Source organism: Pantherophis guttatus, chromosome 2 (assembly GCF_059756535.1).
Source record: "Pantherophis guttatus breed Tessera chromosome 2, ASM5975653v1, whole genome shotgun sequence".
Taxonomy (NCBI): domain Eukaryota; kingdom Metazoa; phylum Chordata; class Lepidosauria; order Squamata; family Colubridae; genus Pantherophis; species Pantherophis guttatus.
Window position 1 is genome coordinate 17,833,143 of NC_142064.1, and position 24,864 is coordinate 17,858,006.

The 24,864-nt window shown below is 47.1% G+C and overlaps 1 protein-coding gene across 1 annotated transcript in view; it reads left to right on the forward strand.

Moving 5' to 3' along the window:
- The first annotated feature begins 3,126 nt into the window (after window positions 1-3,126).
- Window positions 3,127-24,864, forward strand: part of ONECUT2 (one cut homeobox 2) — an 83,112-nt gene continuing 61,374 nt past the window's right edge. The window contains exon 1 of the mRNA XM_034442482.3: window positions 3,127-4,381. Within this exon, the coding sequence (XP_034298373.1) occupies window positions 3,202-4,381 (1,180 nt within the window). The 5' untranslated portion in view covers window positions 3,127-3,201. The remainder of the gene's footprint in view (window positions 4,382-24,864) is intronic.

Consider the following 24,864-nt stretch of genomic DNA (forward strand, 5'->3'; position numbering starts at 1 on the left):
CAACCTCAGCCGGGCTCAAGCCTTCTTCGGGGGGCAACCTGTTCTTGCACCCCACGCCTTCCCCCGCCCTCGCGAAGAAGCCGAAACTTTTGGACTGCCGGCCGGTTAGCCAAGCGGGGTCCAGCAGATTTTGAAGGGCGATCCCTTCCTCTTACTCAAGAAATTCACCAAAGCAATGAAAAGAGACAGAGCTGGGCCAAAGCTAGCTGTTAAAGAGTCCTAAAACGGCCCAACCATGGCGAGCTTTACTTTCATGTAAAATCAGTCCAGGTTGCCTGCCTACTGGGTAGTGAAGCTGCAGGGACGTTTACTAAATTGAGAAGGATGAATTGCAGACTAAAAATAGGAAGTTTTCCTTCTGAAAACTCAATGAAGCTGAGCCTTACTAAAGCCAATGAGGTTACTTTTAAGTAAAGGGACTTAGGACGGTGCTACTGGAATGGCAGATAACCCTGAGGGGGGGTATTTAGAGTCTTGGATTTCCCCCCCCCTTCCTCAAATATTATTTGTTAATATTGCATAAACAGCAACTTTAGAAGAGGGGAAATATATCACTGTTGGGAACTCCTTTCCCTGTGGTTATTCTACAGCCCTCCGTTTCTACCGGATTTTGCCATTGCCTCTTCCACCATCGTCCCCACCTTTTTCTTTATTGTGCCGGATGGGTCTCTCTCTCTCTCTCTCTCTCTGAACGACTCGAGGCCCAGGCGCCTTTCCTGGGCCCAGACTGGACTGGAAAGATTTGAAGCCATTTGTAATTCCCAGCCAATGAGATCCAGTCGAAAAGGGAATGCAGTCCTCTTATTGCATTTCCTACACTACAAATCTTCCGAATCCAGTTTCTCCGGCCCTTAAGATTTACTTAAAACAACCACCACGATCGTTTCAAACAACACAGATTGGTCTTTACTATTATTATTATTATTATTATTATTATTATTATTATTATTATTATTATTATTATTATTATTATTATTATTATTATTATTATTATTATTATTATTATTATTATTATTATTATTGGCATTTTTTTTGCCCTTCTGACTCTATCTATCTATCTATCTATCTATCTATCTATCTATGCCGGGCCAACCTTTGAGACCCCACCTTCTCTCTGCCAAATCGAAAGACCTTAAGGAGAGGAAACCAAGCGAACCAAGCTAAGCCTTTTTGAGATATTCCAGCTTTTCCCATCCGGCGGGTGTAACTTAACCTGGTTGAGCCCAGCCCAAGTTTATTACCGAGTCAAGGTGCTTCTATGCTGGGCTAAGACTCATTTCCTGTTCCTTAGAGGAAAGAGGGGGAGGGGGTCAGAATGGGGGAAGGGGGCGCTTTCCAGCTCTCTCGTATTGCCCACCACCCAAAGCAGAATCAATAAAACGTCCAAGCGGAGGCTAATGATGGGCCGGATCAAAAGTTTAGCAGCCGTTCCGACGAGGCACGACTCGTTTTAGGACGGGATGCGTTGGATTTGCTACCCGTCGGGTAGCAAAGCAAGCGTTGGTTAGGAATGTCCCCGGGGCGGAGACCCCTCTCCCTTTTCAAATAACTCGGGAACTTCATGATTAAATGTAATATCCGTGGGGCAGATTTCCTGGAAGGGAGTTTCTATGGTGATTTCATTGGAAACGGCGAGGGGGGAGAGGGGGAAGGCGGGGAGGCGATGCGCTGGGATCCAAAGCAACTCAAGGATCGCCTCTTGGTTTGCGCCTCTCCGGGAAAGAGATCGCGCACCTGCATTCACGCAGCTTTATCGGCGCGGTTTTTTTTTTTTTTTTTGCCGCCGGGCTGGTTTGGAGGGCCGGCCAACCAGCCAACCTCGAGTGCCCCTGAAAGGCAGGTAGGGCGCTCCGGCGGAGCTGCCAACTTCGGCGAAGTTCGGCGCCGCCGTCCCTTCTCAGCCGCCGCAAACCGAGGGAGATGTCCTGGCAGGGCTCCGCGGATCCCGGGCTGCCCGACTCCTCCTCCCCTCCTCCGCCCCCCACGGCAACCTCTGCCCTGAGAGGAGAGCGAGCGCGCCCGACCGCCCAAGCGACCGTGGTTGACGCTCGGTGGGAAGGCGAGGCGGCGTTCCAGACGGGGCTTGAGCAGCGGGGGGGAAAGGCGGGGGGGCTTCTGCGCAAAGGCCGCTCGGGACGTCGCCCTCAGGATTGACAAGGCTCGCCCTTCGGAGGGCGGGAAAGACCAAACAGTTTGCCTCAGCGGCCAAGATGCAGCAGGAAGGACAGACTCTTCCCGCCCGCTTCCCCTCACGCGAGGCGAGTCTGTGGAGAGCCGGCGAAGCGATAATTACTACTACTACGGTTACTATTCTTTATTATTGTGATTATTTAGCTCCGGGGCGTGTCCCCGGCCGCCCTTCCACGAGGCCACCTTGTCCTCTCCTCGCACTCGCACCCTTTGTGCGAGGCACGCGGGGCGACCTCGGGACTTTTTTCGCCCACCGGTTCAGAGCGCGGAGGCCGCAGCCTCTTGCAACCCTCTCGCGCTGCTTCTCCGCGGCGTTTGGAGACCCCGGCGCCTGAGTGAGAATCTTCAGGCAAAGCTTGAAGCCTCCCGCGGCCAGGCTCCGCCCCCTCGGCGGCTCGCCATTGGCTGGGCTTTGGCAGCTGGGCCTCCCCCTCCCTCTCCTCTCACTCCTCGGCCGGTTTGCTCGGAGGCTTTTCGCAGATTGGGCAGGAAGCTGGTCAATCGGAGAGGAGCGCCCGCCTTCTCTCCCTCCCTCGCGCGCGTGAGGGGCCGGGCTAGATGGGGTGGGTGGGCGGCTGAGGCGCGAGCGCAACTCTGGACAGCTCCCCGCTAGCCCAGCAGAAGACGGAAGGGCAGGCTAGGGCTCGGACATGGCGAGGAGGCAGCCGCGGCGCTGGGCAGGCTGAGGCGCGGCAAGGCCGGGGGCTTCCTTTCCCCCTCCCCCCCCGCGGGTACAACTGAGAGGCCTTAGAGCGACCCCCCCCCTTCCCTCCGCGCCTCAGCCGTCAGCCAAGAGGCGGCAAGAGCCTCGATCTGAGGGCTGGAAAGGAGCCGCCGCCGCCGCCGCCGCAGCAAGCAGCAGCAGCCGCCGCCGCCACCGGGCGCCCGGAGCGCTCGTTCTCTCTCTCTCTCTCTCTCTCTCTCCCCGCCCCCGCCCAGCACACCCCTGGAGCCCCGGCCGCCGCCGCCGCCGCCGCACTACCACCACCGCCGGCTCGCCCCATGGACTGAATGAAGGCTGTCTGCACCCCCTATCGATGCCTCACCAAAGAGCTGGAGAGCTGCGCCATGAACCCAGAGCTGACAATGGAGAGCCTGGGGCCCTTACACGGGCCGGCCGGCCCTGAGCAGGAGTTGATGGGCAGCCCAAGCCCTCACCACCATCCGCCTGGCAGGAGCGCCGGCCCGCTCCGGGTCCACCCGCCGCCTGCTCCGCCAGGCCCGCCGCCTTCCCATCAGGAGCTGGCCTCCGCCTCCTCGCGTTCGGCCATGGTGAGCAGCATGGCTTCCTTGCTGGACGGGGCAGGGGACTACCGGCCGGAGCTCTCCATCCCGCTGCACCACGCCATGAGCATGCCCTGCGACTCCTCGCCGCCCGGCCTGGGCATGGCCAGCACTTACACCACGCTGACGCCTCTCCAGCCCTTGCCGCCCATCTCCACCGTCTCGGACAAGTTCCACCACCCGCACGCCCACCACCATCACCATCACCCGCACGCCCACCACCCGCACGCCCATCATCCCCACCAGCACCAGCGCCTCACCGGCAACGTCAGCGGCAGCTTCACCCTGATGCGCGACGAGCGGGGGCTCCCGGCCATGAACAACCTCTACGGGCCCTACAAAGAGATGACCGGGATGGGCCAGAGCCTCTCGCCGCTGGGCAACGGCCTGGGCTCCCTCCACAACCCCCAGCAGGGCCTCCACAACTACGGGCCGACCGTCCCCGAGAAGATGCTGAGCCCCAACTTCGAGGCCCACCCGGCCATGCTGACCCGAAGCGACCAACACCTCTCGCGGGGCCTTGCCACCCCTCCGGCCCCGATGATGGCTCACCTGAACGGGATGCATCACCCCGGCGGCCACCCGCAGCCCCACGGGCCCGTCTTGGCCTCCAGCCGGGAGAGGCCGCCTTCCTCCTCGGGCGGCCAGGTGAGCAACTCGGGCCAGCTGGAGGAGATCAACACCAAAGAAGTGGCGCAGAGAATCACCGCCGAGCTGAAGCGCTACAGCATCCCCCAGGCCATCTTCGCCCAGCGGGTGCTGTGCCGTTCTCAGGGGACCCTTTCAGACCTTCTAAGGAACCCTAAGCCTTGGAGTAAACTGAAATCGGGCAGGGAGACCTTCCGAAGAATGTGGAAATGGCTGCAGGAACCCGAGTTCCAGAGGATGTCAGCCTTAAGACTTGCGGGTAAGTGGCTCGCCTGGGGGGGCCCCGAAGAGCCCCCAAATGTCCAGAGGTGGCTCTGGAGGGGAGGGAAGACTTGTGTTCACGTGCCTGCGAACTGGCTATACGTGCGGAGGGGCGACTTGAGTTCTTCTAAGAGCGCCCATGCCAGCTGTGTATCCCATGACCCTTGTCTCGCGGTTTCCGCTGGGGATGCTAACAAGACAACGCCTTGGTCGCTCCGCCGCTTCACACGCCTTTCCCTTTTAAGCTGCCTCCGACCTGGGTTTAAGAGCCTGGTGCTTCTGCTGCTCTGGAGGGCGACCCCTTCTCTTCCTCCAGATCCCTGGGGAGGGGGGGGGTTCAGCCTTCGAGCAGCCGTGGTCAGAAGGCTATAACCTCTTCTGGAGGAGCGAGGGTTGCGTTGGGTCAAAAAGGCGTACGCGTGTGTGTATGTGTGCATTGTCCCAATACTCTCTCTGTAAACTTCTTGAAGAAGGAGGGGTTTGATTCCTTTCCTTGTAGGGCGAAGGTACGTCTGCTTGTGCTTTGAAAAGGAGCGTGTTTTTCCACCGCGGTGTGCCTTCCTAGCCTTTGCGCTCCGTTCAGCAATGTGTGTACCGTTAGACACGGTATAACGCCGAAGTGCGGCTTCCCCCCTGGGCTATTAAAGACCCGCGTTTGCGAGATTAACGGGGGGGGGCGCCCGTGCTTATGGCAGATAGGCAGGGGAATTTATATTTCCTCCGAGGACTCCCTTTCCTCTTTGTTTCAGTTATTTGTGTGTATCGTTTCAAAGTCGCCGAGGAGAAAAGGGTTGGTGAAATCAATTAAAATTCACGATTGGGTTGTGAAAAATGAGGCGTTGAGCGTTTAAGCCACCAAATAAATGCTTCAGAGGAAGGGCTTTTGGGGGGGGGAGAGAGGGAGGGAGGGAGGGGGAGGAAGGAAGAAGAAACGAGCGCTATTTTCTGCAGAACAGATTGGATAGATTCGAAGCGAAGAGTGCGAGAACAATCACTTGTGTTGTGGGGACGCCGATATTGTTCTTTTGATGTGTGCCGAGTTGTTTGCCAGCACCCTCTAGCGGCCGCGGCGGGAAGTCGCCCCTCTATTGTTCTAACACTCGACCAGAGGCTGCGATCATTTGACACTGTTACGCGTGTCGCGAAAAATACACGTTCCGGACAGAGAAAAAGGATCCGTTTGGAGAAAGACTTAACTTGGCGAGGCTTACGGGGGGACTCGGCGACCGGCAGTTTTCCTCGCTTGTGGCTGCGTAGCGTTTAAAGGTCTACAGCTTTTGAGACGTTTCACCAAAACGCTTGATTTCTCAAATAAGGAGCCTTGCAAAAGATGCGTTCGATCGCTTGTTGTGGCGGGGAAAAAATTAAAAATAAAAACAATAAATGTAATCAACGGAGGAGGGCATGCGCGCCGATATAACTTATCATTCTTCCAGCGCCTTGTCTTTGCTATTTGCTGTCAAACGCACCGCGTTGCCTTCTAATCCGAGGCGATCTTTTGTTTATAAGCTGCTCGATTTCCTGCATAGCGAGGCCATCCAGGAATGTTTACAAATGTATTTAAGAAAATACGGGCGGAGGGGGGGGGGATGGAAATCCCGCCTATTTCTGACAATTGCTTCATTCACCTGTGTTTGATGGATTCTGGCCTGTAGCAATTAATCGTTGGCTGGTATTGATTAGTGGGGGGTGGGGAGGGGAGAGAAAGCCAGCGAGTGGCTTCCAGCGATGCCTTTCGCTGAAAGGAGCTGAGCTCCTAAATCTTTTTTTTTTTCTTTCGCCTTCCGTCCTCATCCTCCCTCTCCCTCCCCCTAATTATCTCTTGTATATATTTAGCGGCGCTTGCATCCCCCGGCTGCCTTGCTTGTCTTTCCAGGCACTTGCAAAGCCTGCCCCGGAGGGAGGGAGGGAGGGAGGGGAGTTTTATCTGGCACGTCTGCCAGTGATTTATTATTAATTAGCATTCCTGCTCGTTTAATTACGAGCCCAGTCGCTCGCTTGTGGGAAACTCACGCGGGTGATGATGGGGAGATGCAAACATCGAGTTTGGCTGTGTTGTGAGCTGGTGCGTTAGGAGAAGAGACGTGGCTAGATAGGCGTCCTTTGTTCGTGTGTGTGTGTGTGTGTGTGTGTGTGTGTGTAAGCCTGTCACCCATTTCCTAACAAGGCAGTTTGGAAACACCCGCGCGTCCACAGATGAGCCTCCGTCTCTCTCTCTCTATCTCCCCCCCCCCTTCCGCTTTCTCATTCGTTCTTAGCGATGATAATTAACGTGAGAAACGTCTGAAATGCATATCGACCAGACTTTTATGCGGTGTTATCAGCCAGCCTAATAAACCAATGCGCCAGGACCAGGAAGCAAATCCTTTCCCCTCGTTTATATGGGCAGTTTCTCCCTCTCTTGAGTCTTCCCCTTGTGATGCTTAGCTACAAGGAGGGAGACCAAATTTTTATCTGATTGCTCAAAATGCTACAAAAGTAAGTCAAATGTGGTGGGGAAAAAACACAGTCCTCTATTCCTTTTTTGGGGGGGGGATTCCTCAAGCGCTCCTGTTTGGAAGCAGAGTCTTCGGATGGGATTACCGGAGCCATACCTGAGAAGAAATCCTCTGGCTTTGCTTTTTTTTTTTTTTTCCGGAACCAGTTGACCTTCAAACGGCCTTATTCTAGAATAGGCCGAAGAAAAGGCGGGTGTGGGGAGGAGAGGAGTGGATCATACTTCAAGGCAACTTTGGGGGGGTGGGGGGCTGCGAGGTGTGGTGGTACCCTGGAGTAAGCGCCGCGGAACGGCTCCACTTTCGGCGTCTCTGCCGGCTGTCACCTCCCGCCTCCAACTTTCCTAGACGGAAAGTGGGAAGGCTGAAATAATACATGGAATTCCCACTAGCACTGATGGTGTTACCTAATTTGGGTAATGAAAGACGCCTGCAAGAAAACCACCGAAGTCGGAAAGCCACCAAAGACCCACATCGTTTTAAACCCTGAGCAAAAAATATTCTCTGTTAATCACCACTTTTGTCTGCAGGGCCAAATACCCGGGCTCCGAGACGGTTTACTTTTTTAACCCTGAAATTCAACTCGTGCTGTTTGACATTGCAACCCTTAATGAGTCGATTGATGAGGGCCAAGACGTCCAACACTCGATCCGGTTTGTAGATTCGGCGCGCTAGCCACGGCTCACTTGTTGCGAAGCAGCCTGGTTCCGTTCAAAGGGGGTGGGGTGGGGGGGGACCCGTTCTGTCCAGTTCAGGATTGAGGGCAAAATCTTCCTTGGCGCCCCCTTTACTATCTACGTCAATACACGATTTAGATCCCTTACCCCTCATGGCCCGGAAACGTCGGACTGCTGAAATCACCCTTTAAGAGAGTACTTTGAACGGAGGAGATTTTCTACCTCGTGTGCAAAGCGCTCTGCCATCTGATGGTTTCAGTTCTTGGGACCAGATGGTGGGTTCCTTTTCCTGCACATCTGCTCCATTTTTCCACCCCGTTTTATTTCCCCCACCCCACGTAGCCGAAATTTGCAGAACTAATACAAGGAGTAAATTAAATAACGCCGTCCGAATACAGTCTCTGCGAAGACCAGCAAAACAGGGCAGGAGAAGCTGTGAGGGGAAGGAGGAACAAAAGCCCCCCCCCCACTTTCTATCAATTATTAAAATAGTTCGCGGGGATTCTGGCGAGCTGGGCCGAAGAGAGAATAATTGGGGGGCGGGGCGGGGGAAAGGAAATAAATTTGGGCTGCTCACCAAATTTGGCTGCTGGACCGTGGCAGCCGAAAGAAGGGTAAGTGGTTGATCTCCAACCTTTGGGGGCAACCCCACAACTTTTGGGTTAGTCAATTTCCCACGTCGCTTCGCCCGGTGGCCGGGGTGGGGCAAGGTGGCGGCACTGACGGGTTGGAGCCCCTCGTTGAAGAAGAAGAAGGAAGCCTTTGCTTTCTCTTCCTCCTCCGCTCTTCCCGCCTGCCCCCCCCCCCGGGCTTTTCCTGAAGCCATTAAAAATGCATATTCGAGCCCCATAGGGCGAGAAGAGTCGCTTAGACGGTCTTGGTTTCTTTTCATATTTAATGTCGATTTAAGCTCTGAGCCCTGAAAGAAATCGGCTCTTTTTTTTAAAGGGAAAAAAAATGGGAGCTGGTCTGGCAAGTGTCATTTCAACAAGAAAACAACAAAAACAAAAATGCACTGCAGCCTCGTAGGAAGGGTGGTGGTTGGTCGCGGTGATGAAAGGTCCCTTGAGTCTCCCAGTCGCTCTGAGAAAAGGCCAGTTAATTGTTTTCACCTTTGCGATAAATTACACTTATGCAAAACTAGCTCGCCGGTTTCCTTCCCCTCCCGGTCCTGCCTTACCCACCCCCTAAATTTAACGATTTTCAATTAGGAGAAACATCACAAGGGGAGAGAGAAGGCCGGGAGAGTAAAAGAGGGCCGGATAATCCCAGCAAGGTACAGTATCTACACGTTATGTGTATAGGTGGGCCTATCAGGTCGAAAGGTAAGGGCAACGCCTCTCTCTCCCTTATCTCCCCAACTTCGGGGGATAGTTAGGAATACGGGAAGAGCCTTTCAGAAGGAGCCCATCACTTCGAATACATAGACACGCGAGTCTTCCCCTCCACACACACACACACACACTGCCGGACCCACGCTGGTGATCAAAGAGTGGCACCCTCCTTTGCAAGAACGACGGACAATATTGGCGCCTTTGAGCAGCCCTGGCTTCGATCAGCACCCTGGGGGTGGGGGCTCAGTTATCGCCCCCTTATTAACCTCCCGCCCTTCTCCCTCGAGGGAGGCTGCGAAGCGGGGAGACAGGTTCTCTTCTTCCGCGGCGCAATTTCGTGGGCGTCGGGTGGGCGCTTAAACCACATAGACCAAACCCCCCCCCGCCCCTATTTGACGCCTGCAAACGCAACCGAGCCGCTAACCTCCTCGCGTCTCCCCAGCTTGCAAATTCGCGCACGCTTCTCACCTTCCCTGATGTTTATACACTCTTATTATTTTCTTTCGCTCTCGGGTTTTTTTGTTTGTTGTTGTTGTTGTTGTTGTTTTGCCTATATGGGCTTTTTAAACTGCAGTCTCCGGTTACCGAGTAGAGGAGGGTACGGTGTTGCAAACGCTTAAATATCTGTATGCAGAGACGGATGCGATCAGTTAATAATGCATGGCCCAGTTACGGTCTCGATTAAGCACGTTTAAGTCCCATTGATTGTGACGGCAGGATTGAAAGGCAGACTTCAGTCTTCCCCATTGAAATCAATAGGGCCTGAGAGTAAATAATAACTGGACTGTGTGTCTGGCTTTGTTTATAGCGTTTCTTCTCCTTGCAGCCTGATGGTAGTATCCCCTCTAATTGGCTTCTTTGGTGGAATTGTGTTATAATATCTGCATCATATTGCAATCTAACGCCATCAGCTCATCCAGGGTCCTTCAGACATTTTTGTTTTGTTTTGTTTTTGCTGTCTGCCACTGAAGGCAAAGGGCAGCTGGCGATAGCATGTGTGAACACTCCCTAAGACACCTACAGATCTGTTTGTATACAGGGATCAATTAGCGAAATGATATCTTGTGGGAACCCTTGTTGACCGTCCATTTTTGCAAAGCAGTCTGGGACCCTTACATATTCATTTCCCTGGAGTTTTGGCAGAAGCAGTTATCAAAAAAATGCCATTTTAAGAATGACTGCAAAACAGGCTTCCTTTTGCTAAAGCTAATCTGAAAGCTACCACCAGAATCTAGATTTAGTGTTTATCTCGCAGTTGCAGTTCAATGACGCTTTAATAATAATAATAATAATAAAAGTCACAGAACGTGTTTGTTAAGGTTTAAAGCTAAAGCATGTTTCTTTGCTACCGATTTCTTTGAGCCGTTTCGGAAATGGCCACAATCCAATAAAATGTTAAACTGACCTAGGTAAATTCGACAGTGTCTTTAGAAACAAAGTTCTAACCAAGTCCTCTAACTCGGTCTCTGTTGGGACTGCAACACTAAGTTGATTTTGTCTGAATCGTTGCTTGAGTGGAAAGGGGACCTTTATATATAATATAATATAATATAATATAATATAATATAATATAATATAATATAATATAATATAATATAATATAATATAATATAATATAATATAATATAATATAATATAATATAATGTAATAATATTATATATATATATATATATATATATATATATATATATATATATATATATATATATATATATATATATATATATATATATATATATATATATATATATATATATATATATATATTATTGTCATTGTACATGTATACACAGTATACCCATACAACGAAATTCACATAACACCCAGAGACCAAGCCCAACACACATGGCAATCCCCAGACACACCCTCACCCACCAAAAATTCTCCACCCCTAAACTGTCCAAGGTAAAGAATTCTGTATCTGCATAGTGAAGGAACAGCTGACTGTGCTTATGTATGTGGAAGATCTCCAGAGTGCACATGTGTCTATATTCTCAAACTCATTTCCCTGTGGTCACTTCATAGAAATCACTGCACAATCTGCATAGGTGATTGGTCTCGAATCGTTCTTCAGACTCTTTAATTTTTAAATGTAATCCAAGTACAAAGAGAGAGAAAACTACCTGCTTATATTAACACCAGTATATGTCTTTACAACAATGCTACCTTTAATATGTTTAGAATACTGCACAGAAAAAGTCTCTTAACTCCCCCAACAAAAAGTCGTGATAAGCATACTGTTCAATAATATATATTTTGCCTTTTGTCAAGGTATGGAAGCTTCATTTCTTTTCATCACAGAAACCGTGTTGTATTCGTGTATATTATAGAATTGTAGTGACACAAACAACCAAGAAATTGTTGGTGATTCTGCCAGAATTGGAAAAAGGGTTCTTAGCAAATAGATCATCTTGTTCTCTGACTGTTTGCCATATTTGTGAACATTATTTGCCATCACACCATCTAAGCTAATGGATGACAGAAGATTCATTGCTATGCGTAGTCTAATATTGATACTTGTTGTAACTACCTTTTGTTCATGGTCCAATGGGGAGAAAATGTTTTAATAGATCATCAGCTGCCTTTGGACAGATTGACTGAATACATTAAATCAATGTGTATGTTACCCAAAACTCATTACGATATTTTTGATTTCTTGGGAGACTGTGAAGTAAGAAACAAAAGCTACCACTTATTATAAAAAGGGACATTATAGCTCCAGAAATCCTAATGCTTAGGCTGAAGACCAAGATGGTGTTAACTTCCATCCCTCATCTAGATGTAAAATGACACAAGGATAAAAACATCCTAACTTCTAAAACATTTTACCTGCTATATGCTCCATGGCCCAGGATCTGTTTCCCAAAAGTATTGGCTCATTTTGGTTCATGGTAGGGTCTAATCTTTCCTTATCATTGCCTGATCCAATAACTCACTGGTATCAGAAACAGCCTGGCATGGAGAAATAAACAGATGTATCTTTAATTTCCAGTCACACACATATAAAAATTGTCCATTAACAATTAAATATCTGGGGCTCTTAAGGGGGTGGATGGATTTGTTTGTTAGTTTTTGTTAATAAATTTAATGATGAATCTGATGCCATTTTTTCATAGCAGATTTTGTTTTACTGATGCCAGTGTGAAGTTACCGGTATGTTAAATGTGCCTTCTTTCTTAGTCATAGTGTATTTTCTTCTTAGGGTGTATTTTGAAATCCACATTATTCATGAAGAATAATTAGGTAATAATAATGCCCTTTGATTAGTATTTTTTTTGCTTGTTACTGATTAAAAGCAATATGATTTAATAAAAAAATAAAATAATAGCACCAGGAGAGCCTTTAACCTTCATAATTTGTATTTGTAAAAATGATTGCAAATGGTTATCCAATAGGTAGCCTCCATCGTAGCCAATCAGAAATAAGATATAATAAGTACCTAAAGACAGCAGAATAAAAAAGAAAGAACTTGAGAAAATCACAAAATACAAAGACCTGCAAATAAGAATAGAAGGACTGTGGCAAAAGAAAGCAAAGGTAGTGCCAACAGTAATAGACATCCTGGGTGCAATCCCAAAACATCTGAGCATCACTTGAATGGCATTGGCATTGACAAATCCCAGCAGTCAACCGCAAAAGGCAGCTGTACTTGGAATAGTTTATATCCTGTGGCAATAATAGAATAGAATAGAATAGAATAGAATAGAATAGAATAGAATAGAATAGAATAGAATAGAATAGAATAGAATAGAATAGAATTCTTTATTGGCCAAGTGTGATTGGACACACAAGGAATTTGTCTTTGGTGCATATGCTCTCAGTGTACTTACAATACTTCTAAAATCATCAAACAACACCTGCTTATCTCAGGTCCTTGGAAAGAAATTGATAGAGGGACAAAAAAAGGTTAAATCCAGTCTAAACGTTGGCTGATGGAGCAACCCACCCAAAATAACAATAACAACAATAATAATTATCCAGTCTTGCTTTTAATTCCCAGCAACTGACACTCAAAGATGTACATCTACAATACGGTACAGTAATCACCGATAAACCTCTTCTTGCAGGAAGACGACTTTTCAATAGTATATGATTCTGTTCCACTTGCTAAAATAATTGGAAGCCAGGGCTTAATTCCTGTTCCTCCAAGTCAATTTCCTCCTTGGGGCTTGTTTCTGATTCTGAGCAATTCTTCTAATTATGGTGGGGAGGGGCATACGGAAGATGGAAACTGGAAAATGATTTAATACAGGCTTCCAAGAAAAGCTGCTGCTTGAATGAGGGCCAGAGGTCAACAGCTGAGCATCCGTGTATATGCAGATGCTCCCCAGTGCACACTCCGGGTATAAAAGGAGGCCTATAAACAGCGCAGTGTGGCCACTGCTTCCTTCAAAATTAGGTACTGAATTAGGTGTTGGGCAAGAATGTCTAGTGGTCAAAATCGGCTTCACTGGGATGTATTTGAGTGGCGGTGATGATTCTTAAGGATTCCACACATTGTGCGTGAAAATCCATTACCTCAATAGGAAACCTCATTCATAGAAATAATACTAGGCAGTTTTCATTGAGGTTTACGGACTGCTGGGATATTGTTTGTGCATTTGGTGCACAGGCTGATTTGTGGGGGGGCGGTGTCTGGGAGATTAAATTCTTAAGTCTTATTTTGAATTAGGGTCTGTTTCTCCGCCTCAGGTCTGCTGCTGTTACGCTCTCTTTACCCAGTCCTAGCAATTGTCTCAACTAACTCGGATTTCTTTCTGAGAAGAGTTTGGAAAGGGAAGTGGCTGTCTAAAGGCCAAAGTGAGGAACTTTTGAAACTGTAACCTTGTACAGGTCTGGGTTTTTTTGGATTTTTTTTTTTTTTTGGGTCAGGGGAGAGGGCGGGGAGAGAGATTGGCTAATGATTAAATATGAACAAACATGTCCATGTCTGAGTTGCAATAGGTGGCTTTAATCTATGCCAGTGGCATCTGCGTAACTCCCATGTCGTAGAGATAAGAGGCTCTGCTTGTGAACCTTGACTAGCTTCTGTCCTGTGCGGTTTCTCTTCCTCCTCCTCCTCCTCATTCCATGCCTGGGATCTTCTCAGGCCCTAAATCAGTGTTTCTTCAATGAGCTTGGGGAATTCGTTGGTTGGGAAATTCTGGGAGTTGGAGTCCACACATCTTAGTTGCTGAGGTTAGGAGCCTGGATAGCTCAACAAACTAAAAAAGCCTGTTATTAACATTCAGCTGTCTGCAATTATTGCAAGTTCGAATCTCACCAGGCTCAAGGTTGACTCAACCTTCCATCCTTTCTAAGGCAGGTAAATTGAGGACCCAGTTTGTGGGGGCAATAAGCTGACTTTGTATAAAATATACAAAAGTATGAAGGCTATTGCTTAACGCATTGTAAGCCGCCCTGAGTCTCCGGAGAAGGGCGGCATATAAATCTAATTAAAAATAAATAAATAAATGCATTAATAGGTAAACTGACTAGAAAGCTCCTGAGGCCGGTTTAGGTATTGCAAATAGATCCCTTGACACACACACTCTCTCTCCCTCTCCTCCTCCCCCTCCCTCCCTCCCTCCCTCCCTCTCTCTCTCTCCCCCTCCCCTTCTCTTTCCCTCCCTCTCTCTCCCCCTTTTCTCTCTCCCTCTCACCTCCCTCTTTCTCCCTCCTTCGCTCTCTCTCCCTCCCTCCCCCCCCTCTGTCTCACACACACACAGCCCAGTAGAGATGACAGACACAAGGGTGCTTCTACTAGCCCTTGTATTTCATCCTTAAGCTGCTATTTTTGGCCGTATCCTGCAGATGCCCCTGCTTCCAGGGAAAAACAATAATGTAATTAATGAAATAATAAAACAAAACCAAACATGCCTGCAAGGCCCGATTGATTTTTCTCGGAGATATTCCTCCCCCCCCTCCCACTCTGGTGACTTAAAACTCTCCGAGAAATAAGACTGAACTGGCAACCTCCTTCCTTTCTTCCCGATTCTCCCAAGCTGCTTCCAACTGAAGCACAATTAGCCAAGTGCAAACGAACCAGGGTTTAAGCGCCCTGTCTGCTGCCACCCTTGAACTGTTGGGGGTGGGGGTGGGGTGTAAGGCTACTACCCTTTAGTGGGTTGCTCCAGACCAGTGGTGAAATCCAATTTTTTTTACTACCGGTTCTGTGAGTGTGGCTTGGTGGCTTGGCAGGGGAAGGATACTGCAAAATCTCTATTCCGTCCCCATTCCAGGGGAAGGATACTGCAAAATCTCCATTCCCACCCCACTCCTGGGGGAAGATCTAGCAAAATCTCCTTTCCCACCCCACTCTGGGGCCAGCCAGAGGTGGCATTTGCCGGTTCTCCGAACTGCCGCTACCGGTTCGCCGGAACCTGTTGGATTTCACCCCTGCTCCAGACACCGGTGCCGCTTTCTCCGCAGCAAGTTCTAAGTACGAACCTAACCTTTATTTTTTTGGGGGGGGGCATTTGAAAGAAAGATAAGGACCACCAAGGCAGAAAGGATGAAGCGAAAAAATCTCTGCTTGGAGGGGCAGCGCTGGGCTAAGCAGAGAAACCGCCGATCGGGCTGCCTTTTATTGCGTCGGAAAGCGGGGAAAAAAGAAAGCAAAGCTTTTGGCTGGAGAAAGTGACCCGGGCGGAGGGGAATAAATAGAAACAAATGGAGCAGGGGAGGGGGGGAAACCAAGAAAAGAAAGGCCGGGAAGGGGGGGGGGAGGAGGGAATTCCTTTATTTCCTTCCCCTCCCCCTCTCCCCCCCCCCCGGTTGTTTCTATTTATTCCCGTTCGCCTCCGCGCCCCCTGCGCCTGTGTCACTTTCTCCAGCCGATCTGCGTTCTATGGAGGAGGCGGATCGATTCTGATAATGTTGCGAAGATTAAAAGCGCATTAATGCTGGCAACAACAGAGGAGCGCGCGGGTCTCCGCTCCCATTGATCGGCAAAACGGAACCCGAGAGCCTCGGCGCCTTTCCAGGAAGAGCCAGCGGGAGCGCGCGGGGGAGGGGGGCGAAAGGGGGGGTGTCGGGAGCGCGCGCGCCTTTCCCAGCAAGCAAAAAAAAAAAAAAAAACCTTATCAAAAGGTCTGCAGCATCGCCCGTCTGGATCGGCGGCGTGGCTGGCCTGCTGCTCCTCTCCCACGCGCGACCGGCCCTGCCGACCCTTTCCCTGAAACTCGCGCGCGGTTGCGGGGGAGGGGGCTTCTTCGCACGCTCCAAAAATGCCCGGGGGGGGGGGACCTCCCGGCAGTCTTTCGAGGAGGTTTGGGGAGGGTCTTTTTAGTTGTGGGAGCTTCATCACTTGAGACTTTCAAGAAAAGATTGGACTGCTATTGGTCGGAAATGGTATAGGATCTCCTGCTTGAGCGGGGGTGGGAGGGTGGGGGTGGACTAGATGACCTATAAGGTCCCTTCCAACTCTGTTAACCTGTTCACGTTTCCCAGCTTCAGAACAACCCCGCTGCCCAGACATATATATATATAAGGGGTCGCCTCGAAAGCAGGGACCACCTTCCCTCTCCTTTCCTGGCCCCGGACCTCCGTGGGAGGAAAAGTGATTCGGATGCCACGAGAAAGCCTGACTAGGTGGCTCAGTGGCTAGGACACTGAGCTTGTCACAAGATCAGAAAGGTCGGGAGTGGTTCGAAGCCCTAGTACAGGTCTCGGGGTTGGACTAGATAACCTCCAAGGTCCCTTCCAACTCTGTTACTGTTACAGAAAGACACGCAGGAGGAGGCTCAAAATGAGCAGTCTATCCCGGGGCCTCTCAACGCCACCATGGTCCCCACCCCAATGGTTCAAAAATGTTTTGTTTTGATTTTAACGCGGGAGAGAAGCGATTCTTCTCCATAAGTCACTGAATTCACCTGTCATCTTTTTAAAGCCCTGGGTTATTTAAATATAGTTTAAATTTAATGTTGGTTGGGCCAACGCCCTGTCCCTTGGCGGAGCCTTCCCTTACCTGGAGTTCCTCCCCACGCAGCGCGGGACAGGCTCTGCCGCTTTGGTTTATTTAGAGTAGGGGTCTCCAACCTTGGCAACTTTAAGCCTGGAGGACTTCAACTCCCAGAATTCCCCAGCCAGCAAAGCAACTCCCAGAATTCTGGGAGTTGAAGTCCCCCAAGCTTAAAGTTGGCAAGGTTGGAGACCCCTGATTTAGAGCTTAGCGTGGTGGGCGAATCCCGGCTTTTGCGGGAAGAGTTAGATATCGTAAAATCATCTCTCTTTCCACTTAACTGATAGCCAAATCGCATAATCCTAAATCTACCTTCTTAACCATTAAGCCGCTAGTCCTTTTAAAGTCGTTTTACCTTCGTTAGTTGTACTGATTCGAAAGTATATTGTAATGCGCGAATCAGATTTATGGCCAAAGTTGATCCCTACTACTGATTTTATATATATATATCTGCAGCACATTGCAACATGAGCGGTTCAACTCTTAAGGAGCTTTCTTTCCCCAATTGGAGTCTTCCAAAAGTCCAGACTACGGGTTTTGGAAGTTCTAGTCAGTGGTCGATCAAGATCAAGCCGACTAGGGATTCTGGAATTTGAAGTCCTTGCAGACCTGAAGGCCAGAAGAAAAGACGGCGCCTCCTTTCTTCGAAACCACGTGGCTAATCTCAATTGCATGTTTAGACAGATCGCAGAATTCGGGTGGTCATTCTTGCTGTGCACATGGGAATGGTCTTCCGGCCTCTGATGCGGGCAGACATGCGCGGCTCGTCCTCTAATATGGTACTTAGGGTGAGTTGCAAAACAGCCGACGGGCACCAGACGGCAGCAGAGAAAAGACGTTTGCTGCCACCTAACGGTCCTCTCGAGGTCTGCAACCTCCGACCTGGTAGCCTTATTAATACTAGAATTTGATCGAGTCAGCAAAATATGAGCTTCTGTTCCAAGCAATGACAGCGAGGTCTGCCCAACAGGTCACGGTAACCCAAACTCTTCTAAGCCCAATTCCACCAGCTGACCTGGTTGAATACTTTCCTGGAACTTGGAGCTCAGCGGCAGAGCTGGCCTCCAAACCAAGCTGATCCTTGTTTGGTCTCTTCTAAAGCAAGTTCCAGGCTCTGAAGAAATCATTGTAGACCAGCAGGTGAACCCAAGGAAAGGGAGCATTTAAGAGTTATTTAAGGCATCTATGGCATGTGATGTGGTGGCTCAGTGGCTAAGACGCTGAGCTTGTCGATCGAAAGGTTGGCAGTTCAGCGGTTCGAATCCCTAGTGCTGCGTAACGGGGTGAGCTCCCGTTACTTGTCCCAGCTTCTGCCAACCTAGCAGTTCAAAAATGCAAGTAGAAAAATAGGGACCACCTTTGGTGGGAAGGTAACAGCATTCTGTGCATCTTTGGCATTTAGTCATGCCGGCCATATGACCAGGGAGATGTCTTCGGACAGTGCTGGCTCTTCGGCTTTGAAACGGAGATGAGCACCGCCCCTTAGAGTCAGGAATGACTAGCACATATGTGTGAGGGGAACCTTTATTTTTACCTATGGCATGTGAAGCCAGGTGTATATGGAAACATGCGGGAAATTCATTGCTAAATTAAGCCTGTTCATAAGGTGGGAAGGAAGGGGCCGTAATCAATGGTGAAATTCACAAGGGTAAAGACATTCTGTGTGTGTGCGTGTGTGTCTGTGTGTGTACATGTGTCTGTGTCTCTGTGTGTGCTTTACAAAACCTTCCAAGGTAAAGGAATAAGCAGTCAGAAATATGGTATAGAATAGCGTTTGGTAGACCAGTCATGAAAACCTTGGAAAAGATATTCAAATGCCAAGATGGATCTAACCCTACGAAGATCAGAATCATGCCATGTTCCCTATGACACACTATGGAAGCAAACGTGGGACTTCCAAAGAACACGATAAGGAAGTATATCTACCCTTTCCAACTTCGATGTTGAAAAAAACTCCTGAGAATATCAAGGGGAGCCAAGAAAACAAACCAATGGATCACCCAACAAAATCAACCTACAGATCTCAGTTGAGGCACAAAGGACCAAGCTCGGATGATCCTTCTTCAGTCACATGATGTGAAGATCCAGATCTCTGGAGAAGGCGCTGATGCTGGGAAAAGTGAAAAAGAAAGGAAAGAAGAAGAAGGTGATGACTAGCAGCAAGATGAAAGGATTGGGTTACAGTAGTGATGAGTGTTCTGTTCTGGGACCTAAAAGAATATTTTAGAATATTCTAGAATATTCTAGAATATTCTAGAATAGAATAGAATAGAATAGAATAGAATAGAATAGAATAGAATAGAATAGAATAGAATAGAATAGAATAGAATAGAATTTTTTATTGACCAAGTGTGATTGGACACACAAGGAATTTGTCTTCAGTGTATATCTTTATATATATTTTGGTGAATATGAAGGATAGATTGTCATAAAGAAAATCCTTCTATGCGGTTGCTAGGAGTAAAAAAAAGGACTTGATGGCATGTGTTCAATCAAATATAATATACAGGTAGTCCTCAACTTGCAGCAGTTCATTTAGAGACCAAAGTTTACAGCAGCACTGAAAAAAGTGAATTATGACTGTTTTTCACACGACTGTTGCAACATTCCCATGGTCATGTGTGATCAAAATTCAGACCCTTGGCAACTGGCTCATAATTATGACAGTTGCTATGTCCCAGGGTCATATAATCAAGTTTTGTGACCTGACGAGCAAAGTCAAGAGGGAAGACAGATTCACTTCACAAGCATGTTACTCAGGGGTGGGTTCTACTTACCTCCGCAACCGGTTCGCAACGGGGGTGCGCGCGTATGCAGATCATTCATGATGACGTCCGGGTGGGTGGGCGGAGCCTCCCGCCACCATTACTACTCTGTTCGCAAGAACCGGACCGAACCGGGAGCAACCCACCACTGATGTTACTAACTTAACAACTGCAGTGATTCACTGAACAACTCTGGCTGGAAAAGTCACAAAATGGGGCAAAATTCACTTTAAAAACTGTCTTGCTTAGCAATGGAAATTTTGGGCTCGGTTGTGGTCAAAAGGTGAAAACTAACCTGTATATGATTGCTAGGAATAAAAAAATGACTTGATGGCACACATTCAATCAAGCATAATATATACTTCTCAGAGCACATGTAGTTCAGCGTTCCTCATCCTGATGCATTGGAAGCCTAGGGTTCCAGAATTCCTGCTTTGGAAGAATTTCAGTTGGTGCTGCCAGATCTGAAATCCAAAGGACTGCTAGATCAGGGGTCTCCAACCTTGGCAACTTTAAGACTTGTGGACTTCAACTCCCAGAGTTCTGGAAGTTGAAGTCTGGAAGTTGAAGTCCACAAGTCTTAAAGTTGCCAAGGTTGGAGAGCCCTATGCCAGATGGTACCCAAGGAGCCATGTTTACTGCATCGCCTTGCTGCTATCTGGAGGATACATGGTCCTGAGAGCTCCAGAAGGTAGCACCCAGCTTCTGAAGATGTATGGATTGTAGGGAGCAAGCTGAGTTACTTGAAGTACCCCCAAAAGGAGCAGGATGGGGAAGTTAACAGAAAAATAGAGTTGGAAGGGACCTTGGAGGTCTTCTAGTCCAACTCCTTGCTCAAACAGGAAACCCTATACCATTTCAGACAAAATGGTTATCCAATCTCTTCTTTAAAAATTCCAGTGTTGGAGCATCCACAACTTCTGGAGGCAAGTGGTTCCACTGATTAATTGTTCTAACTATCAGGAAATTTTTTCCTTAGTTCTAGATTGCTTCTCTCCTTGATTAATTTCCATCCATTGCTTCTTGTCCTACCCTCAGGTGCTTCGGAGAATAGCTTGACTCTTCTTCTTTGTGGCAGCCCCTGAGATATTTAAACACTGATATCATGTCCTTCACCCTAGTCCTTCTTTTCATCAAATTAGACATACCCAATTCTTGCAACCGTTCTTCATATGTTTTAGCCTCCAGTCCTCTAATTATCTTTATTGCTCTTCTCTGCACTCTTTCTGGAGTTTCAACATCTTACACCTCATGAAGGGTTGTTCTTTCTGATAGAGTGACACCAAGCAGTTGGATTTAAGGAAAAAGTCAAGGTTTTTGAACACCTTGGTCCTGTCCCTTTTAGATGCTATTCTTTCTCACCTGTTCAAAAGGAGGGCACAGACAAGATTCAGCTCTGTAATTTCTATCCGTCAGTGGTGGCTGGCATCTTCCATGGTTCGCTGCATGCTTACCTGGAACCAAAACCTTACACCTGTCTGCAGAAGTGGGCTGAAAAGGAAATTATTTTGGGTCATTTTTATTCAAATATTTAATACAGTATTGCGTTCCCACCTTAAATACTATATTAGATGATGTAGCTTCTCAAATCAAGCTTTCATCAACTAAAGCTTCTGCTTTGGACAACTCGAGCAATGAAATCAATATTTGTTAAACAAATACGAAACATGATGGGGCGGGGAATGAGAAATAACAGTTAAAGAAAGCATACGATACACGTTTCCCAATCAAAAAAATACCACGCGTCTCTGTATAACTCGAGCATCATCATTATCACCATTATTACCTCTATTGCTACATTTCCACTTTCTCTCCCAGCTATTGAGAATGTAAGTGCGCTGCTCTTTTGAGGAGGACGGTAACAATCCTCTGGAAGGTCAAATAGGTTAGAAAAGAGCAGCAGAAAAAGCGAGAGCACTTTGGTAAATTTCTGCCTGCCCTTCAGAATTGATTATTCTGTGTCACGTGGGGCATCCTAGTCCAGTTGTGCCCATTGCATGCAGCTGTAGTTTCTCCCTCCAAACAAGTTAAATTGAGGGGTTTGAAACTGAAATAATACCTGGCAGTAACTCCTATGTAACAATCACACACACATACTCACACGTACCCACACACACATTTTGAGTAACATGTAGAAAAGAGATGCCAGGGTTCCTCTGATTTCCAATTGGTACCTAAAAGAGTCAGTAGAAGTCAGATCCAGGAAACAAATGTAAGCGGGATAACTTCAGGCTGCACAGAAGAAATTACATTTTTAACCTATTGTATTATGTAAGACTTCCTGAAAATAGGAAGTATAATAGCATATAAAGGAGAAATTGTTTTTTGGACTAGCTAGCTGTTTGCAAGCAAGAACCCAGAGAGCAAGTCTTTTTGAAGTCCTTTTGGGAGTTTCTTCTAAGTAGAGATGTGTACAGTAGATTTTATAGAAGTGTGATATAGTTGGGTGAGAACTCAGAAGCTGGTGATCTTTGATTTTAGAACTCAAAAGCTGGTATGTAGCTGAATTTGGTTTCATCTAAATTTAAGTACCATGTTTTCCCGAAAATAAGACTGTGTCTTATATTAATTTTTGCTCCAAAAGATGCATTTGGGTTTATTTTCTGGTTAGGTCTTATTTTGGAGGAAATACGGTACCAAATGCACCAATCTGGTTGACAATCTTAATTGGGGCTTATTTTGGGGGTAGGGCTTATATTACGAGCATCCTGAAAAATCATGCTAGGACTTATTTTCCGGTTGGGTCTTATTTTCAGGGAAACAGGGGTAGCAACTCTAAATATGCTCAACTGAAAAGACATTTTTTTCTCCAAAAGTCATCCTAAAGCAGGGTAGGTTACAGGTCCCCTCTCTTAAGGAGATCCATCTAGTGGAACCAATAAGAAGGGCCTTCGCTGTGGTGGCTTCCTGCCTGTGGAACATTATCCCTGCAGAGTTAAGATTGCCCCCCACCTTGCTTTGCTGGCAGGGGAATTCTGGGAGTTGAAGTCCGCCAGGCTTAAAGTTGCCAAGGTTGGAGACCCCTGTCCCAGACCATAGGTAAAATCTCCCTGGAATTCTCCAAAAGTTGATCCCAATTTTTAATGTGAAATTGAATTAAAATAGGGAATACGTAACTACGTCATTACGATAGTTTTTTGGGGGGGGGATTCAACTTGCTTTTCGTTTGCAAATGACATGGGTAGCACCAATGTGACTTGGGCATAAATCTTTTTGAATGTTTCTTTAGAATTCTAGTCTAGACTTTAGCATTGTGGACTTTATTGGGCTATATTGTACATAGAAAAGCATTCAGAAATGTCATTTTCCTCTATAGGAGACAAAATATATATTTAGCATATTACTTGATCTTGATCTAGCTTGTTTTTATGAGTGCATCTCTTGGTATGTTGCTCAATCACCAACTGTGATCTTTGAGCTTTGTAAGGGATTTTTTTTTATAAGCTTTCCTAGGGATGTGACAGCAAGCACCTGGATCAGAATAAGTGTAAGTTTTTGGAAGGACATTGAATTCTGGCAGCCATGACTGGACTTCATGTCCTTGACTTATGACTACAAAATTGGGAACCAGAATTTCTGTTCCTAAGCGGGGCAGTTGTTAAGTGAGTCACACCCAATTTGATGACCTTTTTTGGCGAATCAAAGCTTTCCTCACTGGCTTTGTTTATCAGAAGCCAACTGGAAAGGTTGCAAATGGCCATCACGTGTCCTTGGGACATTGCAACTGTTGTTTCATTGTTGTACTTGCTTAACATGTTCTTAATACAGTGTCATTGCCACTGTAGTTGTAAATGTGTGGCTGTGAGGATGTGACCGTTGTAAGTACAAGGACTGGTCATAAGTGATCACTATGAACAGATTGCTAAATGAATGGCTGTAAGATGAGGATTATTGAATCTGAAAAAACTTCTTAGACAATTTATTTGAACTTTCTTTGATGGCTTTTGGTTCCTCTTTTTTTGGTTGAGTCCTTTAGAAGAGATTCCATTGTGGAGACTTGCAGATGTGATGGGACTATCACTCCCTTAATCCCCAGCCAATATGGTGCAGGCCTGGAAGATGAACACATCTGAAAGGAGGAGAAATTTTGGGGGTTCAGTCATCCCTACATTAACACTGTAGGAAAAATATCCCCAGATAAACAAACATCTGGGGGAAAAAAAAAACCTCTGATCAAGTTTACAATCATGTTAAAATTCAGTTTGCTAAAGCATTGCTTATTGAACAAACCATAACCAATTCCATTCCTACACTGTACTAAGTTATTATCATTAATAACAGATACAGATTAACAGAGTTGGAAGGGACCTTGTAGGTCATCTAGTCCAACCCCCCACCCAAGCAGGAGACCCTACACCATTTCTGATAGTCCAATGGCAGTCCAATCTCTTCTTGAAAGCCTCCAGTGATGAAGCACCCACAATTTCTGAAGGCAACTTCTGTTCCATTGGTTGATTGTTCTCACTGTCAGAAAATTTCTCCTTATTTCTAGGTTGAATCTCTCCTTGTTCAGTTTCCATCCATTATTCCTTGTCTGGCCTTCAGGTGCTTTAGAAAATAGCTTGACCCCTTCCTCTCTGTGGCAGCCCCTCAAATATTGGAACTGCTGTTGTTAGGATATGGTGCATGCCTAACAGGTTGGCCAGGCAATATATAAGCGGACATGATGAATATGTATTCTATGACTTTAAGAAGTACTGCTGAGTCATTGTAATGCTGAGTCATTGTATCCTGATTGGATAAGCTCTGTAGTAACTGTATTTAAGGAGAGCTCGAATGTAGTCATTGTGGACATGCCACCATTGTGACCTGTTATCAGCGTGAACTTGCTACTATTTATTACCTACTGCTGTTTTGTATTTTCTATTTGATCTTTTACATGGTCTAATGTGATCATGGTTTATTTATTCTGTTTTTAAGAACTATTTATATTGTTCCTGTTTGATCCTTTTACTACAAACTACAAAAGAAGAATTGTGTATCTCTGGACTGATTATGACTGGCTAAGACTTGGATTGATTAAAGACTATGAGATTGTTTTTCACTACAAAGTAAAAACTTTGATAAACCAGTTTATATGTATTTTATTCATTGTTGCTCTCAGCACCGTTTCCATGTGCTCTACGCTCTGCTGGTTGTTAACACAACAATATCCTTAACAGCTATCCCGTCTCCCCTGGTCCTTCTCTTCACTAGACTAGCCGGTTCCTGCAACTGTTTTTCATATGTTTTAGTCTCCAGTCCCCTAATCATCTTGGTTGATCTTC